The 26,855-nt window shown below is 33.9% G+C and overlaps 1 protein-coding gene across 4 annotated transcripts in view; it reads right to left on the bottom strand.

The window, feature by feature from the left end:
* The window catches only part of FSTL5 (follistatin like 5), a 761,141-nt gene that overhangs the window by 700,242 nt on the left and 34,044 nt on the right, over positions 1 to 26,855 (bottom strand). For all 4 annotated transcript variants that reach the window (XM_032332636.1, XM_032332637.1, XM_032332635.1 and 1 more), the window contains exon 2: positions 13,255 to 13,396. In XM_032332636.1, coding sequence (XP_032188527.1) covers positions 13,255 to 13,386 — 132 coding nt within the window. In that variant the 5' untranslated portion in view covers positions 13,387 to 13,396. The remainder of the gene's footprint in view (positions 1 to 13,254; positions 13,397 to 26,855) is intronic.

Genomic DNA, 26,855 nt, shown 5'->3' with positions numbered 1-26,855 from the left:
GACTTGTACTCTGAAATCTATCAAACTGATGAAAGAAATTGAAGAGGACACAAAGAAATGGAAAAACATTCCATGGTCATATATTGGAAGAACACATATTGTTAAAATGTCAATACTACCCAAAGCAATCTATACATTTAATGTAATCCCTATCAAAATACCAACAACATTTTCACATAATTAGAACAAGTATCCTCAAATTTGTATGGACCCACAAAGACTGAATAGCCAAGGTATCCTTGAAAAAGAAAAACAAAACTGGAGGCATCACAATTCCAGACTTCAAGTTACATTATAAACCTGTAGTGAACAAAATGGTATAGAACAAAAACAGACCTATAGATCGATGGAACAGAATAGAAAACCCAGAAATGAACCTACAACTATATCTTCCATTAATCTTTGAAAAAGCAGGAAAGAAAAACCAATGATAAAAAGTATCTTCAAAAAATAAATGATTCCTTGGGGCACCTGGGGCTCAGCGGGTTAAGCCTCTGCCTTCGGCTCAGGTCATGGTCTCAAGGTCCTAGGATGGAGCCCCACATCGGCCTCTCTGCTCAGCGGGAAGACTGCTCCCCGCTCTCTCTGCCTGCCTCTCTGCCTACTTGTGATCTCTCCCTGTCAAAATAAATAAATAAAATCTTTAAAAAAAAAAATAAATAAATACTCCTGGAAAGACTGGACAGCAACATGCAAAAGAATGAAACTGGAACACTTTCTTATACCATACACCCAAATCAATTAAAAATGGATTAAAGACCTATATGTGAGACCTGAAGCCATAAAAATCCTAGAGCAGAACACAGGCAGTAACCTCTTTGACACTGGCCATAGAAACTTCTTTCTAGATATGTCTCCTGAGGCAAGGGAAACAAAAGCAAAAATGAACTATTGGGACTTCATCAAAATAAAAAGCTTTTTTTACAATGAAGGAAATAATCAGCAAAACTGAAAGGCAACTGTAATGGGAGAAGACATTTGCAAATAATGTATCTGATAAAGGGTTAGTATCCAAAATATATGAAGAATTTATAAGACTCAACACTGGGTCACCTGGGTGGCTCAGTGGGTTAAAGCCTCTGCCTTCTGCTCAGGTCATGATCTCAGGGTCCTGGGATCGAGGCCCGCATCAGGCTCTCTGCTCAGCAGGGAGCCTGCTTCCTCTTCCCTCTCTCTCTGCCTGCCTCTCTGCCTACTTGTGATCTCTGTCAAATAAATAAATAAAACTTTAAAACTCAACACCCAAAAAACAAATAATTCAATTTAAAAATGAAGAGAAGACATAAACTGACATCCTCCAAAGAAGACAGATGGCCAACATACACATGAAAAGATGTTCAACATCAGTGATCATCGGGGAAATAAAAATCAAAACTACAATGGTATAGCAACTCACAACTGTCAGAAGAGCTAAAACCAACAACACAAGAAACAAGGGTTAATAAGGATGTGGAGAAAGGGGAACTGTCCTGCATTGTTGGTGCAGCGACTCTGGAAAACAATATGGTTATATATATGTACACCTATGTGTACACACACACACACACACACACACACACACACACACAGTGGAATATTAGTCATCCATGAAAAAGATTTAAATCTTGCCATTTGCAAAAACATGGATGGAGCTAGAGTATTATGCTAAGCAAAGTAAGTCAGTCATAGAAAGATAATACCATATGATTTCACTCATATGTGGAATTTAAGAAGCAAAAAAAATGAATGGGGGAGGGAAAGAGAAGAATAACAAAAAACAACTCTCGATTATAGAAAATAAACTGAGGATTGCTTGAGGGGAGGTTTGCAGGGGGGATGGGTTAAACAGATGATGGGGATTAAGGGGAGTACTTCTGATGAGTACCAGGTGTTACATGGAATTGCTGAATCACTATATTGCACACCTGAAACTGATAATATACTGTATGTTAACTGGAATTTAAATAAAAAACTTGAAAAAAAGTTATAAAATTTAATCATATATATTCTTAAACACCTATAAATCCAAAATAAGTTTAAATAATAAATACAAAATTAAAAAAATTAACAATATTCACATGATGAAACAGAATTGATACAATTAGTGATGTATTATTGAAGCTATATTAACACCTGCTACATACCTGTGGTACTGACAGGAATGTAGAACCCAGCAGGATTAAATATCCTTTGTTTCTTATTCTTCAAAGATGAAATAGCACTTTATTTTTAAGACTTGGTAAAATTCTAATATAATGTGATAAAGCAGGAGATATTTTCTCATTACAGTAATTATAAGTCCTTTTATTCTTTCTTTTCCCAACTGGAGTTTTAATTCCTTCTTGTCAATGTTAATTCTGCCATTTCTGGTTTACATATTGTTAATATCACAGAAGTGAGTTATAGAGACGATATACTAGGAAAATATCTTTTTAGATTTTGAATTGGGTGTGACTGATTAACTTAAGTGGCTCATAAACTAACTGCAATAGATAAGTTTCTAAATTTGTTAAAAATAAAACATAAGTGAAATAAATGTGGTATTTTAAATTATAAATATTTTATATATTAATATATAATTATATAATATATAATCCTAAATATACATAATTTTAAAAGTATATCTATGTATATCTTCAGGTGCATTGTAATAAAATATAGCATTATTTTAGCCACATCTAATTTGTGTTGTTATAGCTTTTGATTATTATTATTATTATTTGTTTAGTTAAACATTTATAACCGTGTCCAGAGGAAGACTTTTTTTTATTGTCTTCCCTTTTTTTTTAATGAAATCACACTAAAGACTCCAACAGTGGCTATATGTAGTTTAAAATTTAACAGTGATATAAATATTTCCATAAAATAATCACATATTTTTGAAGTATTGAGGAAATATATAGCATTTGAATGACAGTAAAATAAAAACAAAAACAAAATTATAAAAAATAGCAGACAATTCTGGACACCCCATAAACAAAATTTATGAGTAGTACACAAATGAAAAAATTCTCAATGTCACCACCAGTCACCAAAAAAGTTTGAATTAAAAAAAAATTGTATTAGAACTACAGTAAATACCACTCCAGAAAGGCTAAAATTAAAAACAGAAAACAGCAAAAGTTGCATAAATGTAAAGTAGCTGGAAATTTTATACATTTCTGTTGAGAATGTAAAATTGTGCATCTTGTTTAGAAGAAGTTCTGATGGTTTCTTTTCTCTTCTTTTTTTTATTTTTTTATTTTTTTTTTAAAGATTTATTTATTTGTCAGAGAGAGAGCGAGCGAGAGCGAGCACAGGCAGACAGAGTGGAAGGCAGAGTCAGAGGGAGAAGCAGGGTCCCTGCGGGGCAAGGAGCCCGATGTGGGACTCGATCCCAGGACGCTGGGATCATGACCTGAGCCGAAGGCAGCTGCTTAACCAACTGAGCCACCCAGGTGTCCCTTTTCTCTTCTTTTTTAAAGATGTATTTATTTATTTGAGAGAGAGAGAGAGAACATGTAGAGGGAGGTACAGAGCGAGAGAGAATCCTCAAGCAGACTCCCCACTGAGTGTGGAGCCCGAGCTAGTCCAATCCCTGAGATCATGACCTGAGCCAAAATCAAGAGCTAGACCCACTGAGCCACCCAGGTGCTCCATGGGGATTTCTTTTTAAAGGAAAGAATACCAAACTTACAAACCAGCAATCCACTAATACTATTAACCCAAGGAAAATGAAAATATATAACCGAAAAGACTTGTACAAGAATGTTCATGGACACTTCATTCATAAGACTTCCAACCCGGTTTTATCCACAGGAAATGGATTTAAAAATAAAACAAAATACTGTGATACATTCATATGAAAAATATTTAAGAAAGAAAAGCTTAATGTCTATAATATAATTTGATATGAATAAAAAGTAGGATAGATAAATAAATGATAAGAGGGATGGAGATACACACAAACAAATGCATATATATGCGAGAACCAAGCATAATAAAATATTTATCTAGGTTATGGTTACATGGGTATTCATTATATAGTCCATTGAAATTTGCTGTATGCTTAAAATTTTATTCCAAAATTTGGGAAAACTAAAACATAAGGGATATATAATTCCCTTCAAAAATTTTCTGCACCTTTACACAATGAGGAGAAGCATTTATAATTCTTTAAATAATATACCTTAAAACTTTATGTTATTGTATTTGTTTAATTATCTGTTTCAGCATTGGCAGAACTCTTGTTTCTGTGAGGTCTTTATAAAAGATTTTAAAGCTCATTGGCAAAATATCCTGCAAATTTTTGATAGTGGGGGAGGGGATGTACAGGTATGGTGACAAGAGGAATATAGGTCCTCTAAACTCTCGGCTCAAACTGGTTGTTACCCTAAAACTGCTCTAAAAATAGTGGTCAGTGTAGCATAACAAATAGAGTTGTTGAATCACTATGCTGTACACCCGTAACTAATATAACATTGTGTGTCAACCACACTAAAATATAAAAATAAATAAAAAAGGAATTTTTTTTGAGGGAAAAGCCTATTAAAATTGAGAAAAAAATTGAGAAAGAGGCCTCTACCTCAAGAGAAAACAAAACCACAATGCCAGCATTTCTTATAACATATGTAAGCAAACTTTGGACAGAATGTTGAAAATAAACATTTGTTTTTTGTTCGTTATTTCTACCAATTGTTAGTGTAACGATTGACGGCCCCATATCTGAATGGGCTGTTTGTTTAATCCACACAACTGATAAATTCGCAATCACTTTCAGACAGCCTGGTGACTAGTTCAACATCTTAACCAAGCAAGTTTTTCCCACTACCTCATCTGGCAAATACGCATAGTCACCCCCATTTATTCCCCTGTAGACTAGACCCTATGGAGCAAACTCTGCTTGTCCCTGAAGGCTGGTCCCCTTGCTGGGTACTAAATAAGGTCTTTTATTGTATTTTCAGTCAGTTCCTTTGAGATGTTTACTTCACCAATAATCACAGACAAAACAACATATGTACTTAAGAATTTAATTTGAATCATTTTGTTCAGTCTCTTGTGTGTAGCAGCTACTTAAGAGATACTTGTTGAACTAATGAGTGAATGCATGTTTTCGCTGTTAAAAAACTGGACTCGAAGAAACATGTTAATTTATGGGGGCAGTGTGTTAAAGGAAAATGGAACTGTTTTTGGATGATCGGAAATCCGGGTTTTAATCTTAGCTGAGCAACACCCAGCTGTATGAACTTCAATGAAGAACTTTGCCTCCCAGGCCCTCAGCTTTCTTATCTGTATTATATGTATATATATATTTTAAATGGAATGAATATTTTCTACTATCATATAATTCTAAAAACCTACCTCTCAGCTCATATACAGGGAACTGATGCCCAAAATAACCAGTAAGTAATATTAGTTAAAAATAATACCACACTTTCCAATTGTGGCTCATATACCATAGGGAGTTTATCGTTTAGACTTGCTGAATGTCAAGCTCATAAATCAGGATATTCCCTTTCATTTATAATACACAGCTTTGCTAATTGAATTCACAATAGAATTTTAATAATTAAAGATGTACAAAACAACTTATAATTAATTTACACATTGAGGTAGTAAATGCAAATGCTAGTTTGCAATACATAAATATTAATGATTAGATAAATGTATTTTTACTTTATTCACCTGCTAACTCACAACCTTTTTTCCTACATCGACAGTTTAGCATAGCCACACTGAACTCTGTTAAAACAACATACCAATATTTTACTTATTTTATTTTTTAGATAAGAGGTAGCATAATGTGCTTAATTAGAAGATAATGAAGGTGTGTTAATAGTTTGTTTTTCTAGCAAACTAATAGGATGTAGCCAACATCCTTTCGACAAAAATGGTGAGAAAAGACAACTAGATCTAAAGATAAGGAAGCTTTGGAACTCAATCTAAAGAAAATGAACAGTAATGACAAATTTATTTCATAGCACCTAGGTCCTAATATTCTGGTGTTTCTTGATCAACATAGGTTGGTCAATGTTCAGAAAAACAGGGGTAAAGCTGCTTTTTAACTATCGAGGTAATCTTTTTAAATTATGGCATTGGATAAAAGGAAGCACTGTAACCCAAATCACTTGAAAATCCATACTAGGATAGTAGAAAGCATGATATGTGCCCAAGGGTGACACATAAGTAGAGTTTTCTGAAATCCTGACAAGCTTGGCTTTAATGTACTATATAAATTTGACTTTATTTGTATACTTTATTACACTTTGTGAATGGGTGTAAATAGAATACTAAAACATCACATTTTTAATATTTCAAAACTTTAAATCTTCGATGGAAAGTAGCTCTATTTTTTCAAGCTATAGCAACTGTTAAATCTTTACAACAGTAGTTTAATGTAGAGTCAGAGACGTGTAAGGGAGCATCCTTCCTGCACACCACCCTACAAAACAATAATAATAGTTCTGTTTTGAGAATTAGTTCTTGAAGAGATCAAATGACAATTTTCTGTAGTAGGTCTTCATCTTAAGAATTTTAGGAGGCAGATATATCCCTTTGTTTACTTTTTTTGTTAAGCAAAATAATTCAGTCCATTGCATGCCAATTTCCCCCAGTTTATCAAATTCCCCCTGGTTTGAAGGAATAAATATGCATGCAATACATCCAAAGGCGAGCAAAATATTTTTTCCCCTTCAAGTTCCAGAAAAGACAAGGTTAACCAGGCAAAAAGTAGGATGAAGCTATAACCATGTACCATGTGTTTAGTGTACCAATCAACTTTGAAGCACACACAGCTTTAATTCGGGCCTTAGATAGATATACCTGATGGCAACTCTCACCTTCTGTTAAAGGTGGTCCTCTCCATGTGCATCAGGAAACCCTGATGGTGCCTCATAGTTCTGAGGCCTCAGGAACCGAGACACTGACTGCCATTTGCTCTGGACTATTTGTTCAAGGCTTTTGTTTAAAAAACTTCCTTGAAACTCAGAGATAATATCTCTCTCTAGAGAGAAGAGCAAGTGTCTTTACAACCTTAGAAGAGAGAGATTGTATCTCCATTCACATGCTTACTGTCTAGTACAGAGATAATGTCTTCCTTGGGTGCAAAGAACAGGCAGGCTCATGGCCCATGCAGTAAAGCTGGTGTCCTTCGGCTCAGAGATCATGTAACATTCCTGGTGGTATGTGCTGGTGGAACCTTGTCCTATTTATCCTGCCTTGTGGAAACTAGGCTGTGGGAACTAGCTCGATTAATATCAGAATCCCATTTTTCAGAAATAAAATTTCAAAAACATTCTGATTTTTCAAACATAACTTCCTTGATTAGAAAAAAAAATCTGAGATTTATTAATAATATTCAACCATTATGATGAATATGGGATACATATATCAACATATATATTAATCAGTACTGTCTTTAATATTTAATTATTTGACCAGTAATCTTTCTCTCTCTTCATTGCCATCATTTTTGCTCTTAGATAGTGTGCCAGATTGCTTCCCGACCTCCACAAAAATATATTAACATGTTAAGGGCCTTCCATTGAACATGCTGCAAGCAGTCAGAGGTTTCAGAAAGAAAGGTACAATTTTTCCTCAGTCAGGAAATAATGCTCTTGGGTTTGCCTGAAGGTTTCCAGGCTCTAAGCGGTCATGGTTTTGATGTATTGTTTAATGTTTCCCTCTTTCCCTAGAGTTCTCTTCTGCCACTCTTCACCAATCCACAGCTATCATTCTTTTATACCAAAAGTCAAAAATCATCTCCCACAAATGATGTCTTTGAATTATACTGTACAATGGGGCATAGCAACACTCTCTGGACTTATTAAGCTATGACAACTCTTTGCCCATTTGCACAATATCTACTCTCATAGACAAACATTTTGATTCAGAAGGTAAAGGAATCACAGGGTACTTTAGGTTTGCAGGGGTAGCTTTGTACCATAAAATGGACATAGCATTCCCTGGTCACATAAAGTTGTAAGAATTTTAAGGTCTCTAAGTGGTCCCACTGGATGTACTCAAAGAACATTCCTATTGTCTTCATAACATTTTTCAGGCCTGACTTTGATTATCATCAGCAGCAAACAATGCAGCAGTATGATAGGTGTGATGTGAGAAAAGCGAAGTAAGATATATATATTATATCTTATATATATAATATATATATATATATTATGTACATAATCCTGTTTCTAACAGGATTCATAGCCAATCAATCAGAGTATGGGACAATGCGCTAGAATGTTAGGACATGCCTATTGCAGTGTTGTAAATACAACAGGAAGTTACATTGTGATGGGCCATTATGACCCAGCAAGTAGCAGAGACAAAATAGAAGTAGAGAAAAGAGGGTAAGAAAAATCTGAAGAGTGGAAATGAAACACGAAGCCAAGATGGCACAGAGAAGGAGCCCAGGATTTCTGATGAGGTGATGTGAGTCTGAGTTCTAGTTCTGTCTTTATTGGCGAGGATGGGCTATAGTCAATGTGGAGTTAACAACTTCCAATCTCAGTGGTTTAAAACAAAAGTGTTTTGTTTTGTTTTGTTTTGTTTTGTTTTGTTTTCTCCCTCTCATTTCACATTTCAAGACAATCACTAATTGCCAGGGTGTTTTACTAATCCTAGTTATTTAGAAACTTGGGATGATTAAGCAATCACTACCTTGAACAGATGCTGTTTTTAATGCTAGATGAAAAAGAGAGTTCAGAAACATTTTATAATTGTGATCAAATATTCAGTCCAAATGCATTCCATGGCACTTCTCTTAACTCATTGGCCACAACTAGACACATAGTTCAATCCAACCACAAAGAGACATAGAATCCCATCTTCCTACATGTGATAAAAACGCGGGGAGAATAGGAAATATATGGTACATAGGTCAAATTACTATGAAAAGTTCTCATTGTATACTCTGCATTCAGTATTTAGTCTCTTGGGGCTCCTGGGTGGCTCAGTGGGATAAAGCCTCTGCCTTTGGCTCAGGTCATGATCCCAGGGTCCTGGGATCAAGTCCTGCATCAGGCTCTCTACTCCCCAAGGAGCCTGCTTCCTCCTCTCTCTCTGCCTGCCTCTCTGCCTACTTGTGATCTTTGTCTGTCAAATAAATAAATAAAATCTTTTAAAAAATTTAAAAAAAAGGTTTATTAAATCTCACAGCAATATATAATTTATCTTCAACATCCAAATTTAATTCAAAATAGTTTGCCAAATAAATAAATAAAATATTTTTTAAAAAAGTACTTTATCTTAAATCCTAAATCCTTTCTCTAACTTAAAAATTAAGTTAGAGAAAAAAATTAAGCATTAAAAATTACTATATATTTGTGAACTCCAGTTTCCTCATCTATGGAAAAACCATAAAAGCACTTAGGAATATTCAATAATTAAAAGACCTAATGTATAAAATAAAGCTGCTACATTCCTACATTTGATATTCCATAAATGCCTGTTGGATAAACACAAAGGTGAAACACATGATCAGCTCCTTCAGATATACTGTGGACTATAATTACAATTTCTATAATTAACATGTTGGATGTATATGATATTCATATTTATGATGCAAACATGTTTTCAGTCACATTTATGTATACCTGAGTTGTAAGTGATATAAATATGTACATATATATTTATATTTAAATCTACAACATTTCTATGTAATCTGACAAATAAACCACATTTCACTTTTTGGTCCCCAGAGAGGATTCATTACACAGTTGGCATGCAAATATTTGGTAAACATGAGTTCTAAACGTGTATTTGTTCACACCCGAAGTACTGACACCTCTCTGGGAAAAATGTGGAAAATAGCTAGTATATATCAAGATGTATTATATATATTATTTATATTATTTTATTGTTTTCTAGTCAATAAATATATTCAAAACAGTGGAATTTAATCCAAATAGAAAATCTTCTTATCCATTCCCTAAGTCTTACAGAAATTTAGACATATTCTTTGCAATTTCAATGAAACTGAAGGTTAAAAAATAACAAAGAATAGGGAATTATCTTTGTAATGATATTAAAATAATTTATTTTAAATATGTTATTACATATTGCTCTGTTTATTTTACTCTCATAAACAGAACATATTATACCTAATTAATGTATTATTCATTATAATAAACTATATAATATAATAAACTCAATAATATAATTATATATCAGATATATATATAATTTCAGTTTATTCTAGTCAGCAGATGGAATCATTAATTCCATATGTATTTATGAAGTGTTGACTATGGGCCAAACACAATTCTAGGTGTTATGGTATAGCAAGATGAGTAGTAGTTCACATTATAATGGAAGGAAAAAACCATCCAAAAAACAAATAAACAAATCACATATATATATATATCTCTCATAACCATGACAAATGGTGAAAACATATTTCAAAAGGGAGATAAGCAATGTCTGTGACTGTTCTATTTTTAATTACGGTTTGGGGAGGTTTCACCAATAAGTTTGCATATGAGCCCAGTTGCATGGGGATGTTGCTAGTGAGCAGAAAGTACTTGGTGAGGTTTGACAGAGACTGTACAACTGTGGGTACTTCTTTACTCCTGTCAAATACAAGCTTTCACACACACACTTTCACAAATGACTTTAATAGCTTAATTTTACCTCTGTCTTAAATCATTTAGTAGTTAGGTATTACTAACATTCTACCTCTCTGCTTTTAAATACCAGTAATCATGTATTACCTTTAACTATTTAGAGGTAAGAGCCACCGAGATGGAAAAGATTGGGAAGTAACTTCGATCATTTTTGGCGATTATTAGTGTTTCTAAAATAGGCTTAATTCATTATGTTGTTTCTTTTCTTTAAAGGTTTACTAAAGGGGCACCTGGGTGCCTCAGTGAGTTAAAGCCTCTGCCTTCGGCTCAGGTCATGATCCCAGGGTACTGGGATGGAGCCCCACATCGAGCCCCGCATCAGGCTTTCTGCTCAGCAGGGAGCCTGCTTCCCCCTCTCTCTCTCTGCCTGGCTCTCTGCCTACTTGTGATCTTTATCTGTCAAATAAATAAATAAAATCTTCTAAAAATTTTAAAAAAATAAAGATTTACTAAATCTCACAGCAATGCATGAAAATTTATCTTCAACAACCAAATTTAATTCAAAATAGTTTGTTTATAAATGTACGCTGACACATAAAAACCTGTGGTATTATATTTAGCAGGAGAATAATAAAAACTGCATAACTATACATTCTGCCATCCTTTTTCTGCCACGGAGACAATTAAACCTTATCTATTATATTCACAGCATCAGGAATGAAAGGATTAGAAAGGCATAGTTCCTGACCTCAAGATACATAACTTAGGGTAGACAAACAGCACAGAATGCATCTTCACTGGTATGCAACAAAATGAGCCAATATATTGTATTAGTAATATGTTTTGAGAGTGTTCATAAATGAGTTCTTATCTCTATGCTTTGGAGTAGGATAAAACTGATTGTTAGTCTATGAGGTAGGGGACACAAATGATAACTGAAAGATAGTGAAACAAGGTCAATTCTCCAGTTGCATTTATCCAGAAACTTACTTAGATTTACATGGGACTAAATTTCAAGAATGATTTTTGTAATTGAAGTATGTTTCAATATTTTACTTATTTTATTTTTTTCTGGCTACCAAAACTGTACTGCATGTTACCTTAGTCAATTAATATACTTCATAAATGTAGGCATTCATAAAATCCCTTAACATTTCTAAAAATTGTGACTTTTCATATATCAAATGAAAAAGGTACATCTTTATAATACTATTTTGGAGATTAAAAAAAATAGTACATTTAAGAGCCTACCCTATGATCTGGCACATAAAATTCCAGTCAAGATTAGTGATTTTATCAAAACATTAGAATGTGAAAGATTTTCAGCAAAATATATGCAATGTGTACAGATGCAATGTAAATACATGTGTATTATACATGTATGTGTACAACACAGGTCTGAACTGAATGACCCACTTACACACAATTTTTAAAATTAATATGGTACTTTACTGTAACTGTATTTTTCCTCCTTATAATTTTCATTAGCATTTTCTTTTCTCTTGCTTACTCTATTGTGAGAATATACTATATAATACACATAATGCACAAAATATGTGTTCATTAACTGTTTATATTATCAGTAAGGATTCAGTCAATAGTAAGCTATTAATATTTAAGAATTGGGGGTCAAAAGTTATGTGTGGAGTACCTGAGTGGCTCAGTGTGTTAAGCACTTGCCTTCAGATCAGGTCATGATCCCAGGGTCCTGGGATCTAGCCCCATGTTGACTCTCTGCTCAATGGAGAGCCTGCTTCTCCCTCTGCCTCTGCCTGACACCCCCCGGCTTGTGCTTTCTCACTCTCTCTCTCTCTGTCAAATAAATAAACAAAATCTTAAAAAAAAAAAAAAAAGTTATGCATGGATTTTCAACTATGCAGGGGCCAGCATCCCTAACACTTAATGTTGTTGAGGGGCCAACTGTACTTATATTTATTTCAAGTTTTTTTAAGACAAATAAGAAATTTTAAGATATATATTTTCTCCATAATTAATATGTCATTTTTTGTTTTGATTCCTACTTTGAATGAAAATCAAAATGTATTATAAACTTTTAATTTGATTGAATAAACAGCTACTTTAGTATTAAAGTTGCCCTATTATTAAAATAAAAGTACCAGCTTAATTAATGTAAGTACATTATGTAATTTATAGTATGCCTAAAGCCTATTTATTTTATACTTGAAAATATTTAACATAAGAAAGTGAAGTATTTCCTCAATATTAAAAATGTAAAATTATGATTTTTTATGAAATTAAAACATTTAATGATTTCCATAAATACTAATTTCTTTACCAGCCTATCTAACTCCGGATGGTATAGACATCTTTTTTGTTTACTTTTACTTCAAATTAAAAAGCATAACAATGTTTTAGTTTAAAAAGTTCTAAATTTAATATGGGAATAACAGAAACTATCTAGTCTGTCTAGCTGATAGTGTCTTAACATATTTACTTATTTTTATGTCACTATTACCATGACTTAATGTAAATTTAAATGATTTTTTCAATGAGCCATCTCTATACTTTAAGAAATATTTAATTCCCCAAATTATAAATTTCCTAATTGCTACAATTTCATGTTTTAAAATGTGCATTTTTATACATAAATTATATTCTGAAGGTATATACTGCAATAAGTGCTCCTAAGTGAATAATAAAGCAGACACCTAATAGTTCAGTTCATAATTGCTAGGCACTATGAGCAAATTCAGAATGCTGACTGTACCTTGTGTCGCAATCTGATTAGAGGTTGGTAGGATTGAAGGCCATATCCTGCTTCTTTGGTTGGCCTTCCTTCTGACTCCAGAAAAATGAATCCAAGAACCAAAACTGCTGACCAGCACTTTAACATTCTCATTGGTTCTCACCTGTGAAAATTAGCATTGGAAGTAATGAGAAAATGTTTTATATATTGAAAAAATTCTTCAAGAAGTATTCAATAGTGCATAGAATTCTCCACAGATCTAATCAAAACTTGTAGGCAATTGCCAACTGAATCCGTAATAGGTAAGCATCTCCAAAAAAAGATTATGATACCCTTGATCATAACAAACAAATAAACACTGTTTTGTTCACTCACACAGCCTTACACAACATTAAATACATGGAGACATAAATGCCAATCAAAAGGTATGGAGGAGAATTAATTAAAATGAAGTTGGGGATGCCTGAGTGGCTCATTTGGTTAAGCGACTGCCTTTGGCTCAGGTCATGATCCTGGAGTCCCGGGATCGAGTCCTGCAACTGGCTCCCTGCTCGGCAGGGAGTCTGCTTCTCCCTCTGACCCTCCCACTTCTCATGCTCTCTCTCTCTCATTCTCTGTCTCTCAAATAAATAAAACCTTTTAAAAAATATTTTAAAATTAAGTTGAAAGAAAATGAAAAAAAAAAAACAAAAAACAAAAAACAAAACCTTAAGCCATGGCTAAATTTCTAAGCATCCATATAGAGTACAATTATCAACATACTTATAAATTTTGAACTTGTTTTTGAGTACATTCGATGAATAACACTTAATAAAACTATAGCTATTATAATTCACTAGCAAAGGCTGGTAAGAGTTTGACAAGGTGGTCTTCTATGGTAGGTACTTAATAAACTGAGGTACAACAAAAATAAGGCAGAGGGTTATACTGAGTTATGAATACATTTTCCCAATAAGCTAAAAGAATATTTTCCTAAAATTTTCTTAATAAGTATTTTAAACTAAAAGCCGTGTGAGTCTGTCCACTGCTCTTTATCTTTAAATATACCAGAGTAATTGTAAAATGGCATGAATTTATTATATAAACTCTAAGCCCTCTTCCAAAAAATAAATCTATGCTTTGAATTAAACCATATCCCATTTTATCACTTTCACCGGCACATCTTTGTCCCATTGTGACAATAAAGAAGCTCTTTCTCCCCCTGTTCTGTATATCTGACTTCTTGAGAAACTTAACCAATTAATTAAACCTGATAGTTATTGTTGTCTAAATGTCCCCACCCAGTTATTAACTTCCATCTTTTTTTTTTTTTTTTTTTTTTGCTGGTTAGAGTTCTTTTTTAATGAAATATTTCAAACAGAAAAGTGTAGAGAATAGAACACATGTGCCAAGAAATTTTAACAAATGTGAAAAATTAAGTATTTGTTTCAAGCCCCCACACCCCAGTTGTTTTTTAATAAGCAACTCAAATACAGGTCAAGCCCTCCTTTCATTCAGCCCTGTAGACATTTCTCTCCTTTCTTACATTTTTAAAATTCTTTCCAATTGTTCTATTATTATATTTTCTTATGTAACTCCCTAGGGACTTTTGATATTTATTTATTTATTTATTTATTTATTTATTTATTTTTTGATTTTTAAACAAGTCAGGAAATGACAGATGCTGGCGAGGATGCGGAGAAAGGGGAACCCTCCTACACTGTTGGTGGGAATGCAAGCTGGTGCAGCCACTCTGGAAAACAGCATGGAGGTTCCTCAAAATGTTGAAAATAGAACTGCCCTATGACCCAGCAATTGCACTATTGGGTATTTACCCTAAAGATACAAACGTAGTGATCCAAAGGGGCACGTGCACCCGAATGTTTATAGCAGCAATGTCCACAATAGCCAAACTATGGAAAGAACCTAGATGTCCATCAACAGATGAATGGATCAAGAAGATGTGGTATATATACACAATGGAATACTATGCAGCCATCAAAAGAAATGAAATCTTGCCATTTGCGACAACATGGATGGAACTAGAGCGTATCATGCTTAGTGAAATAAGTCAAGCAGAGAAAGACAACTATCCTATGATCTCCCTGATATGAGGAAGTGATGATGCAACACGGGGGCTTAAGTGGGTAGGAGAAGAATAAATGAAACAAGATGGGATTGGGAGGGAGACAAACCATAAGTGACTCTTAATCTCACAAAACAAACTGAGGGTTGCTGGGGGGAGGGGGTTTGGGAGAAGGGGTTGGGATTATGGACATTGGGGAGGGTATGTGCTTTGGTGAGTGCTGTGAAGTGTGTAAACCTGGTGATTCACAGACCTGTACCCCTGGGGATAAAAATATATGTTTATAAAAAATTAACTTCCATCTTTAAAGATGCTCAAATCACCCAGGTTTTAAGATAATTTCTCTCCTCTACTTCCTGAATATTCTGAAAGAGTTGTGTATATCTTTCTAGCTAATTTCCAAAATTAGTTCACTCAAGCATGTTTCTATCTCTATCACTCTATCAAAGTAACATTTCTTTGGTAAGACTGATGATTCACAGATCTGTACTCCCGAAACAAATAATGCATTATATGTTAATTTAAAAAAAACAAAGTAATATTTCTTTGTTTCAAGAAATGGTCACTTTACTTGGTGTTTAAGACACCCCTCTCTTCTGTTTCTCTAGAACTTATGAAAATTTCTCAGTCCTTGCATAGCTTCATCCCACTCCTTTGCTTCACTATTAAATATTATAGCTTACCAAATTTCATTCTTAGCCACTTACCTGCTCCCTCCATCCAGCCAGACATTTCAACATCATCTATCGTTTTAATTACAGCTACCTCATGCTTTTAGACCACTTTGTTTTTAAGGAACAACTACACTATCAGTACCTGTTTTTACTACCCAAAAGAAATCTGAAAAGGATTTTTGTTTTCACAAAAACAAACAAACAAAAAGATGAGAAGAAAAAATAGTGCTCAGCATTTGTTTTGAAGTGAGCCCAGAAGCAGCATTCCTCTGGAGGGTGGAGCAGAGAGTGTTGCCCTGCCAAGCTCCTTCCCAGACAGAACTACCCTCAGCATCCCAGCACCAAGCCACCAGGATTTTGAATTGTGCCTGTGAGCATCTGTGTTTTATCTGGATTTATTTTGGCATCCAGTAGTAAGAGGTGTCCTAAGGTATCAGAAAAGCCTAAGAGGGAGGTCTGAGAACACTCAAAAATAATTGCTTCTTTCTATGCTTTTTTTTTTTTTTTAATGAAAATACATAGGAATGCTGTAGTTTGGGATAGCAGAGGGAAATTTTGCATCATTGCTTCTCATCCAAACTCCAGATTAGAAGAGTCAGCTACATGTATATTTCAAAACGGTTCATGGTATACAAGCCCCACATAAAGTCACCCTTTCCCAGATTCTCGTTTGCCCATTTAGTCAAGCCAGAAATGAAGAGACACCTTTGACTCCCTTAACTTTCATACTAAACTCATCCCTTAGCTCTGTTATTTCTGCCTTCAAAATGTATCTCTTAAAATCAGTTTCTTTCCAGTCTACTGTCAAAACCTGAGTTCACACTATCACCACCACATCTCCCCTAAACTGCCCCAAGCACAACCTTACTGGCCATCCCCATTCATGCTTATGCACCCTGAATCATTCCCTATGCAATAGCCCACATGGTCATGTCAAAGGAAAATATGATGACTTCATTACCCTTGTAAATAACTTTAGGATATACTCATTTACCCTTAAGATAAAAACCAAAATCCTTGACCTATCCTGCAAGTGCAAAATCTAGGCTCTGAATGTTTTTCTCTTCTAGAGAACTGCTCTCCAGCCACACTGACTTTCATTTAGTTCTCTGAACTTGGTGCATTCTCACTATGAGACTTTTGTACCTTACTTTCTTCTACTGGAAGTATACCTTTTCCCACCCCATTTATTTCCCAAAGACCTTCACATATCAGACATATCTCTTAAGAATCTTTCCCATAATATCAAGCTTGAGCTACATTTCTTAGTTACTCATGCTCATAGATCAGTCTTCCTTCATTTCAGAACAACCATTTGTAATTATACATCATTAATATGATTATTTAAATAATGGTGGACTTCTTCACTACATTATATATCTCTCTTCTCCTTCAAACTTCATGAATACAGGGATCTGGTGATTGGTTTTTCTCAGCATTATATCATCTGGGCCTAGCAAATTGCCTGGTACCTACTAGACACTCAATAAATGAATGCATAAGTGAATGTCATCCTGCATTCAAGAGCAAAAAAAAAAAAAAAAAGAGATTGTGTTTTCTTGCATTCTGACAATATTGAATGCAATTCCTATTTCACTACCACTACAAAACATCTGAAACTGAACCAGAAAACTAAATAATTTCATTTGCAATCCATCCCTTTGCTGTCATTTTGATGTATAGTCTAATACTTCTCTCAGAGGTAAATATTTGTTTATAAGACAACTGGATGGAATATTTTAAATCTAAGATAGAGCCTAAGAATAAAGCAAACAGGACCAACTTAGCTGAAGGGATATTTTATTAGGGGTTCTGAATACTATGTTCCTTCAGTTGTCAAACAGGAAAGGTAGGAAAGAGGCATGGCAACAACCTTGTCTCATTATGACAGGGTAAAGGTTGGGTCATAAATTTCTTAAGCTCCTCATTTAAGGGTTTTTATTTTTCTGTATTCTCTCTCTCTTCCTCTCTCACTCTCTCACCCACCACACACACACATTCACACACACATATATTCCACACAGCTAAAAATATTTCATATACTATAAAATATAGATTAAATAAACAATTACTTAATTTTAATAGATGACCAAAAAAAAAAATCTTACAAATTTTGAGTGAGAAAACTTCCACATAATGATAATTAGATCAATAATCTCTTGAAGTATTTTTTTCTGCCAAAAAGCAATAGGCTAGGAACGTCTGCTTTATGAAATTTTACAAAAAGTTGGTAACAAGTCAACATGCAAATCTTCAGTGTATTATATACAACTTATTTATACCATTTTCATCTACTTCTCATATTATTAGCCATGATTAATTTTTTCATTGATAATCCTATATTTTCATGACTAAAATTTCTTATTAATACAAAGTTTTACAAAAACTTAAAATATAATAATAAAAATACATACTTTTTATCTCATCAAAAGCTATTCAGACAAATGGAGTAATTTATTTGGTGTCACAGAAAAAAATGAAATAACTGATATTAAAAGTCAGATACCAGGGCACCTGGGTGGCTTGGTCAGTTGAACATCCAACACCTGGTTTTGGCTCAGGTCAAGATCTCAGGGTCATGAGATAGAGCCCTGAGTCAGCTCTGCACTAGGTGCAGAGACTCTCTATCTTTTCTTCTCCCTCTGCCCCTTCTCTACTCTCTCTCAGATTAATTAATTAATTAATTAGTTAAATCTTTTTTAAAAAGATCAGCTACTTTTCTGGGGGTGGGGAGAACCCTGATTTCTATTGCAGATAGGCATTGAGCTCAGCAGTAAGTGTTAGATAAGACAAAAAACTAAGACAAGTTTCTTCATTTATCTTCTGTGAATGACTACCTTGCAAGATTTTCTTCATTAAGATATTAGTAAGAAAAATAATTGAATCCAATTAGATAGCCATCAATTAGCAATCTAAATAAAAAGATGACACTTCTTGATAGACGCTCAGAAAATAATTATCATTTTCTTATTTCTCCTCAGCTACAGGATCCAAAGATGTCATTATTATGTCTTTAAAAGTTCACTCCTTCACAGAAGGTGTTCTGGAAATTATAAATCAGTAGTAATCAATCCCATGATATACTGACTCATGATCTCACTTTCTCAGTACTATAACCTCTGACAACATGTTAGGATTTCATAATTAATTGGCAGTTTGTTGATAGCTCGGTAAGAACACTGAAAAGCACGTGACGAAAACAAAACCAGCTGGAACAGATGGTGCAATAATGATCCTATGACTTTTCCTTACAACCTCAACGTTTATATGGAAGCATCAGAAAACAACCTCGTTATTAGCTTAGAGAAAACAAAATGTTTACAAATCTAAAAAGTATCTGCTCAACATTAGATTTAACAAAGTTATACTTGAAAATAGTAAGGGGAATGGAGAAAGGTTTCTTTTGTTCAAAAAATAATGTTTATCTTTGAATCAAACTATTTTATTCACCATATGGTGTAACATGCTGTGCAGCTCATGGCAGTAGGATTTAGACTAGTTATATGATTTAGTAGATTCAGATTTCAGGGATTTTGATTTGTTTACACATTCTCTAGAATTTCACCTCACTTGGGAAAACAAACTAAGAGTGTTAAAGTACTGCCTTAAGAATGAAATATAGCATTTGAGATGGGGAAGGAAACTATGGTATCATGCATACGAATGAAAAGAATGTCAAGGTGAAGCAAATCCACAACATTCTCAAATGTCGCAGAGAAGTCAAGTATCTGAGGGTTTATCCTGGAGTGCCCTCACGGCCTCTCACTCCAGCCTAGAAAAATATTGTAGGTCTTTCAAGACCGTTCCAGCCACTTCCTTGATGAAATCTTCCCTGTCAATTTTGTCTGGACTTGACTGCTCTCTGCTGCAATTTTTACACGTGTCTCTCATGTGTCTTTTCACCTTTTCACTGCTAATTATTGATTTAAGAAGATTTATGTGTGTGTGTGTGTGTGTGTGTGTGTGTGTACATTAAACCAGTTCTATCACAATCTCTGAGTTTCTTAAATTCCACAGACCTTTGTTCTCTTCCGTAATAGAGAAGTGGCCTACATGATTACTAGTGCCTTTTTCCTTTTTGGTATTCTATAATTCTATGAGACAGAGAAATTGACTTCTAACCTACCCTGTCACACTGTATAACCTAAGCAAAACCAATTATATTACTTGGGCCTCATCTGTAGGAAGGGATTTATGACCCTATATAGTCTAGCATCTGTACCAGATTATTGCTTCTGAGTAGATTTATTGATCTGGAAAAGGATATGAGGAAGAACAAGTTCGAGGGAGAAAACTATCATTCCTTCTTTGAGCGACCTTTTGGTAGTCCTACTGGAGATATTAAGTAGTCATGGTATATAGGAACCTGAAGTTCAGCAAAGAGGCATGGGTTAGACATACCTATTTGGAGTTCTTAGCATTTATATGTCATCTAATCTAGGTATGAGATAGGAAAAATTTGGAAAAGAGAAGAGGCCCAGAGACTAAGTTCTCAGGCAGGTTTAGTCAAAACAGAAGATCAAGTGCTGCTAGGAGATAGAGAAAATGAAAATAGTGAAGTTTTAAGTTTGGAGAAAAAGATGCATGAAAATTTCCATTGAAATGGAATGACTGGAAGTCATAGCTCTTATCATCTGGCATGCTATATTTCTACTGGTTTGTTTATTCTCCATTTCCAACCAGAATGTTAGATCCATAAAGACAGGACTTTGTTAATTACCTGTGTGAATTAGAGCAGTACCTGGCAGACAGCATGAGCTCAATAAATATTTTTAGATAGATAAATGAATGAATAAATTAATGGTGATAAGTAATTAATTTGAAATAGTAGGTATACATTAAGGGATTCTTAATAGTCTTCATGTAATTGAAAATATTCATTAAAACTGACTATGAAATCAATCTAGAATTCAAGTGGCTGTTATTACAAAAGGCCTTTCTTTTATACCTCGATCAAAACCAGGTTTTCAGTGGGAAGTTCCTGTGGAAAAGCTTCCCTTGTCAAGGACTGAGTTTTTCATTCCTTTAACTCAACTGAAATTGGAAGGACCTGAGAGACTAAAATGAGTAAAAGAATATTTTCTATGAGCAAATCTGTTGAGTAACTGTTTTTATCTTTTGACCCACTTTAACTTCATACCTACTACTTCGAACTCTGTGGTTGAGTTCTAATTTAATACTTCTCTTAGGAAAAAAAAAAAAAACTCTAAAGAATGTACTTCCATTATGGGCAATGGATTCTCCCTATCACAGAAGTAGATTTTTTGCACCTAGCAGTTAGTTACCCTTATGAGAACAATGATTTCTCCTAATGATTGTCCCATCTTGAAATGTTCATTCTAATAAGCATAGTTAAAAACAATATGAAAACAGCTACGAGTCACTGCCTTCATGCTGTAGGACCATACTGAAGAATAGTAAAGGAAAAATAGATCATGCATATCCTACTAAACATATTAGGAGAGCACCATACAGTACTTAATCATCCAAAAATATTTTTTCTGCTAAGTATTATTGCTTATATTGAACTAAATATAATGAAAGAGAAATGTAACAGGATAAAGTGTCCAAGTTCAGAAAGCTGGTCATTGTCAAAACTGGTATCTGAATCCAAGGCTGACTCCACTCAAATCTGACCCATGGTTCTGTCATGTAATTCTACCTTTAAAACACACATAATGACACAGATACAGAAGAAAACCTGTACAAGTAGTAGCCATAGACAGCAAGCAACTACTTAATCAGACTGAAAACTACTGGAAGAGAGAATCTTTCCTTTACCTTCACTTTGGATCAATACAAATGCAGATACAACAAACAAAGGGAGGGATCATGAGAGAGCAGTAGCTATGTGACTTCTATGTCCATACTGCATGGGTAAGTGTCTTTCAATTCTATACAGACACATACATAAAAACAGAAGTTTCTTTAGTTCTTAACCCTATCTTATTGGTTTATATTGTGAAAGAGACCAAAATTTTGAAATGTCATACCTTGTTGAAAGATGATAATATGTGCAGTACACTTTTTTTTAACATCTTAGATAAGAATAGAATTATAATTGTTAAATAATAAGAATGATGACCATCAAATTAATTTAACGTTCAAAGGAAGAACTTCTATTTCAATGACATCGAAGTCATTAATTTGGATGAACAAAAACTGTCCGGCTTTTCACCAATTATACCTTTCAATAGCCAGCTTAACTTGAAGAAGAAGGAAACTAAATATAGATAAAATATATTCATTGGCATTTTGGAAGGACTGCAGTGTGAAATGTATAATAATTTAAGCTTGCATTAGGAGAAAGTATTCACACTGAATTCCATTTAATTAAAAAAAAAAGAAAAAGATGTGTGTACTCTGCTTTAAAAAAATGAAAATCCCACATCATGAAGAGCATATTAGGTGGTAAATATTTGTTTCCCAAAGCTATCTTTGCTTTACAAAACTATGCTGCAATCTTTACTTATTTTTTATTTTATTTATTTATTAAAACAATTTATGCTGCAATATTTATACAAAACTATTAATACGTCTAGTGCACTAAAGATATTTTTGAAGTAAAAAATTTAGCTACAACATCGAATATAAGACAACAGAATTGAAAACCATATTAGAGATGTAGTGTAACCCCTTCTTTTTATACGGGAAGAATATGATACGCAGCAGGAGTAACTGGTGGGCCCACAATGAAGGTAGTCATGGGCCTGGAATGTCACTGTCCTGATTCCAAATATAATATTTTTCTTTTAAATGCTACAATGTATTTGACTAGAATCCATTCAGTGTGGAAAGAAAGGACACACACATTCAATTGCTTTCAGTGTCTAAGGCACTGTTTAGAAGCCACAGTTCTGTGAACCCCAGCAACTTTTTATTTAGTACTCTATAGAGTTTATAAAAGCCAACACAAAGGACATCAGCATCACCATCTCTACAAAATCATATGGATTAAGTAGAATTTTCAGAATTTTTTTTTTTTTTTTGCTTTGTACATTTGTTTTTTCACAATGAAATTCACTGGGAAGATAGTTATATATGGCTATGGTTAAAGTTATATATAGATGGTTATAGCAGTGCTTATATAACTGTAGTGATGCAGTAGTTTTATATATATATTTATTATATATAAATAAATATGTATTTTATATAAATAAACAATTTTCATGAATATATATAAAATTTATGAGAGATATAGTAACATAACCTTATAGATGTTTATAGTTGTATATGGATGGTTATATACAGTACAGGATATATATATATATATTTTAAAGTGTGTTTGACAACTGTGGAACAGAATGAAACTTGGGGTCTAGCTGACATTACCAAGGAATTTTATTAAATTATATAACCTTATGGTAACCTGGACTTCAAATTTTAAGTACTGGTGCTTCAGACTGAGGCAGAAAAACAAGACAACATACAGTGACCCATGACTCATATTCTATCTCCCAAAAAACGTCCCCAGACTTGACTTTATAATACGTTTTTGATTCGATAGCAAAAACGTATATGTGTAGGCTGAAATTAAATTAATTCCATATGTCAGTTTTTATGATGACCTTCGTAGATGATATTAAAAAATAAACTTTATGCAATTATTTATTTACAGTTTATCAAACCATCTGTTGTCAGTTTTGTCTTCAAAATGAATAGATTTACAATGGAGCATTATGCCTCCATCAGAAAGGATGAATACCCAACTTCTGTAGCAACATGGACAGGACTGGAGGAGATTATGCTGAGTGAAATAAGTCAAGCAGAGAGAGTCAATTGTCATATGGTTTCACTTACTTGTGGAGCATAAGGAATAACACAGAGGACGTTGGATGAAGAAGAGAAGTGAGTTGGGAGAGGGGAAGAAGAACCATGAGAGACTTTGGATTCTGAGAAACAAACTGAGGGTTTGGAGGGGAGGGTCTGATGATGGGTATTAAGCAGGACACCTATTGCATGAAGCACTGTGTGGGGTGTGTAAACAATGAATCTTGGTACGCTGAAAAAATTAAATTTAAGAAAAATGAACAGAATGGAATTATTTTTAAATAAATTTGGTACAATATTCTGGATTATATATGTTGGTATGCACATCTAAAAGGGAACAATTTTTTTTAAAAAGGGCATCAATTTCCCACCTTGCTGAAAGCCACAGTCTGTAACATGGGGCAAAATGACTGGTGAAAATCATGTACTAATAGGACCAACATAGTATGAAGCACTTCACTTAGATTTTCTGGACTGTAAGTCCTCCTGGCTTATGTGTGAAAACTCAAAAAAGAAGCAACTTCAATATTATTCCTATATTTTTGTATGCAGTTTATTTGACATGATGAATTTCTCAATTTTAGCTCAATTTTAGAGAAATCTGACATCAAACAGGCAATTTGCTTCTTGTGGTTGGTAACCTGAAAACGTTCATTTGTAAAAACTGTACCAAAAGTATTTTTAATGCTGAGCGGCAGAATGCTGTAATAGAAAGAACAATAGCTAAAGTCAAAAGATAAGGATTCTACCTGTGGCTGTGTTCATAAACTGATTTTTTTTTAACGCTTCCTCTTTAAGTCTCAATCCACTGTAATTCAGCTTCTACCAAACTAATCCATTGAAACCGCTCTCAAGAAAGTGACCGTTTTACTTGACCTCTCTTCCTTTTAGCTTTTGTAACACAGAATTCTCATGATTTCCCTTCACCTGCCTAGCCATCCTTCTGAAGTCTCTTTTCCCACTCTCCTTCATTAATCTGCTCTTCTAAAGCTTGTATCTCATAGGTTTTGTTTATTATATTTAAAAAAAGAAAAAAAAACATTAATCACAATGATAAAGTTCATTTTTTTCTTTGTCTTCTAATTTGTATTCTCAAGAAAAATTTAAGGAACAACATCTATATGTCATGGCAATATAAAGGGAGAGTTATAAATATATATATTTTTTTCTTTTCAAAGTAAGTACCAGCTGGAAGTAATCATGGAAACTAAAACTAATCAATCACATTGATCATTGTTTGTTTGTTTGTTTGTTTGTTTCCTCCTAAACACTCTGGATGTAACTTTATTGCACTTTGCAAAATGTTAGTTAATCATGTTATGTTTGGTGTTAAAGTCCTATTACCTTAGTTTGTAGCTATGCTGTAGTGGTAAGTTTGCCTGACAAAATACGAAAAACAATGCTTTAAAGTTTAAAAAATAATAATATGTTATATGACCTTGAGGATATTGCCCTAGTTCAAGAGAAGAGAAAATCATTATAGGCACTGTCTTCTGAATTCATTGCCTTCTACCTTGATGAGCACTTAAAATGTAAATTAAGGAAGAATGCAGCTTTTAGGATTGACTCTGTCTAAAATCCCAAAGGTACTATGTTACAGATTTTATTTGCTATTAAAAAAAATCATTGCAATTTTGTCAATGTCAGATTTTAAATTCAACCTATTCCATACCAGGGTTTCTAGCAGCCTATGTTCTTTAAATCAGGGACTACATTTATTGTACAGGAAAAAAATCTGTCACAGTTTAACAATGAAGTGCTGCACAGGGAACAACTTAATTTCTTCTGTATTTAAAACTGAAATGCCATGGGGAAAACCTGTCCAGTCATTTAGGTCTGCTGAATCTGAGAGGTATTCTACTTCATATTCAGACAAATATGGGAAAGGCCAAGGATGGAGTCCACAATTAGTAGCAGAAGTCATGGAGACCCAGAATATTTTCCAGAACAACCTAATGCTTCCTCAGAAGGAGAGGTGTAGGCCACCATGATGTGGAAGGGAAAGAGGGAAAATGGATTAATGTGACCTAGTTCTACCATGAGGATTTTTACAGAGTTTCTCAAAAGCAAAATCTCCATGCTTTCATGAAAAATAAAGAAAGCAGTGGGTAAACCAGGCATAAAGGTGAACAACTAAGTCAACTGAAGTTGACTTCAGTTCATTGCCAGTAATTGGAACCAATGTAGACAAGAGTAGTTGAAACTTTCCAAGAAATGTCTATCAGGAATTAACAGAAACAGTACTAACTAGTTATGTGGCCAATGGTGACTAGGGATTAAAACCCGAGTCATGAGCAAACATGCAGCAGAAGTTGAGTTAGTTCTAAGTGCCAATAGAGAACCTGAATTTTATTCTATACCAGTGTTCGAGATTTGGAAAATAAACGACAGGTGAAAGGTTGGATTTAAGAAAAAAAAATTAATAGGGTTGGAAAGAAAGGAAACTGAAGATGAAAAACAAAGAGCAGTGACATGATGTTTTATGATTAACAGTAAAAGGTGCTTAATGGATATTTATGGTGCTCCAGGTAAAGTATACTATGTGCTTTCACATTCTTGGTAACAATCTATCAAGACAAAATCCACTAATTTAAGTAGACTAGACATGTGAATCCAAATAATACATCCTTATCAACCTCCCAGGGTATACATCTTTTGAAGCAAATGTTTTGAGGAAAAAATACAGGGAAGGTACCGGTATCAGTTTGATATCTGAGAATTTCACATATGAGTCTTTGGGGGTGTCTCTTTCTAATTAAGTTTAGGGGAAAATACTTCATGGAATTTACCCATATAAAATTGGTAAATTGGTATTTGCTTGCAACTCCATCTGGATACTGTGTCTAGTCTAAAGGCAGATAACAACATTTAGTAGCAATATCCAAACCTCAGATGGCCTGCTTCAGGACACTTTCAATTTTGCAAAAATCCTGTAACCCTGACAACTAATTTTTTTTTTTTTTTTTTTTTTTTTTAAGCAACTTTGGGTCTCCAATTTTTCTTTTCTGGGTAATGAATATCAAACTCCCAACAGAACTGGCTGGGCTCAAGACTGCCAGTAAAATTTATCTCCCTTCCTCCATTCTCATGGAATTAGAACTAGAAATGACCAT

This window comes from Mustela erminea, chromosome 2 (assembly GCF_009829155.1).
Source record: "Mustela erminea isolate mMusErm1 chromosome 2, mMusErm1.Pri, whole genome shotgun sequence".
Classification (NCBI taxonomy): domain Eukaryota; kingdom Metazoa; phylum Chordata; class Mammalia; order Carnivora; family Mustelidae; genus Mustela; species Mustela erminea.
The sequence above is the reverse complement of the archived record's forward strand: the minus strand, read 5'-3'. Positions and strand labels throughout refer to the sequence as shown.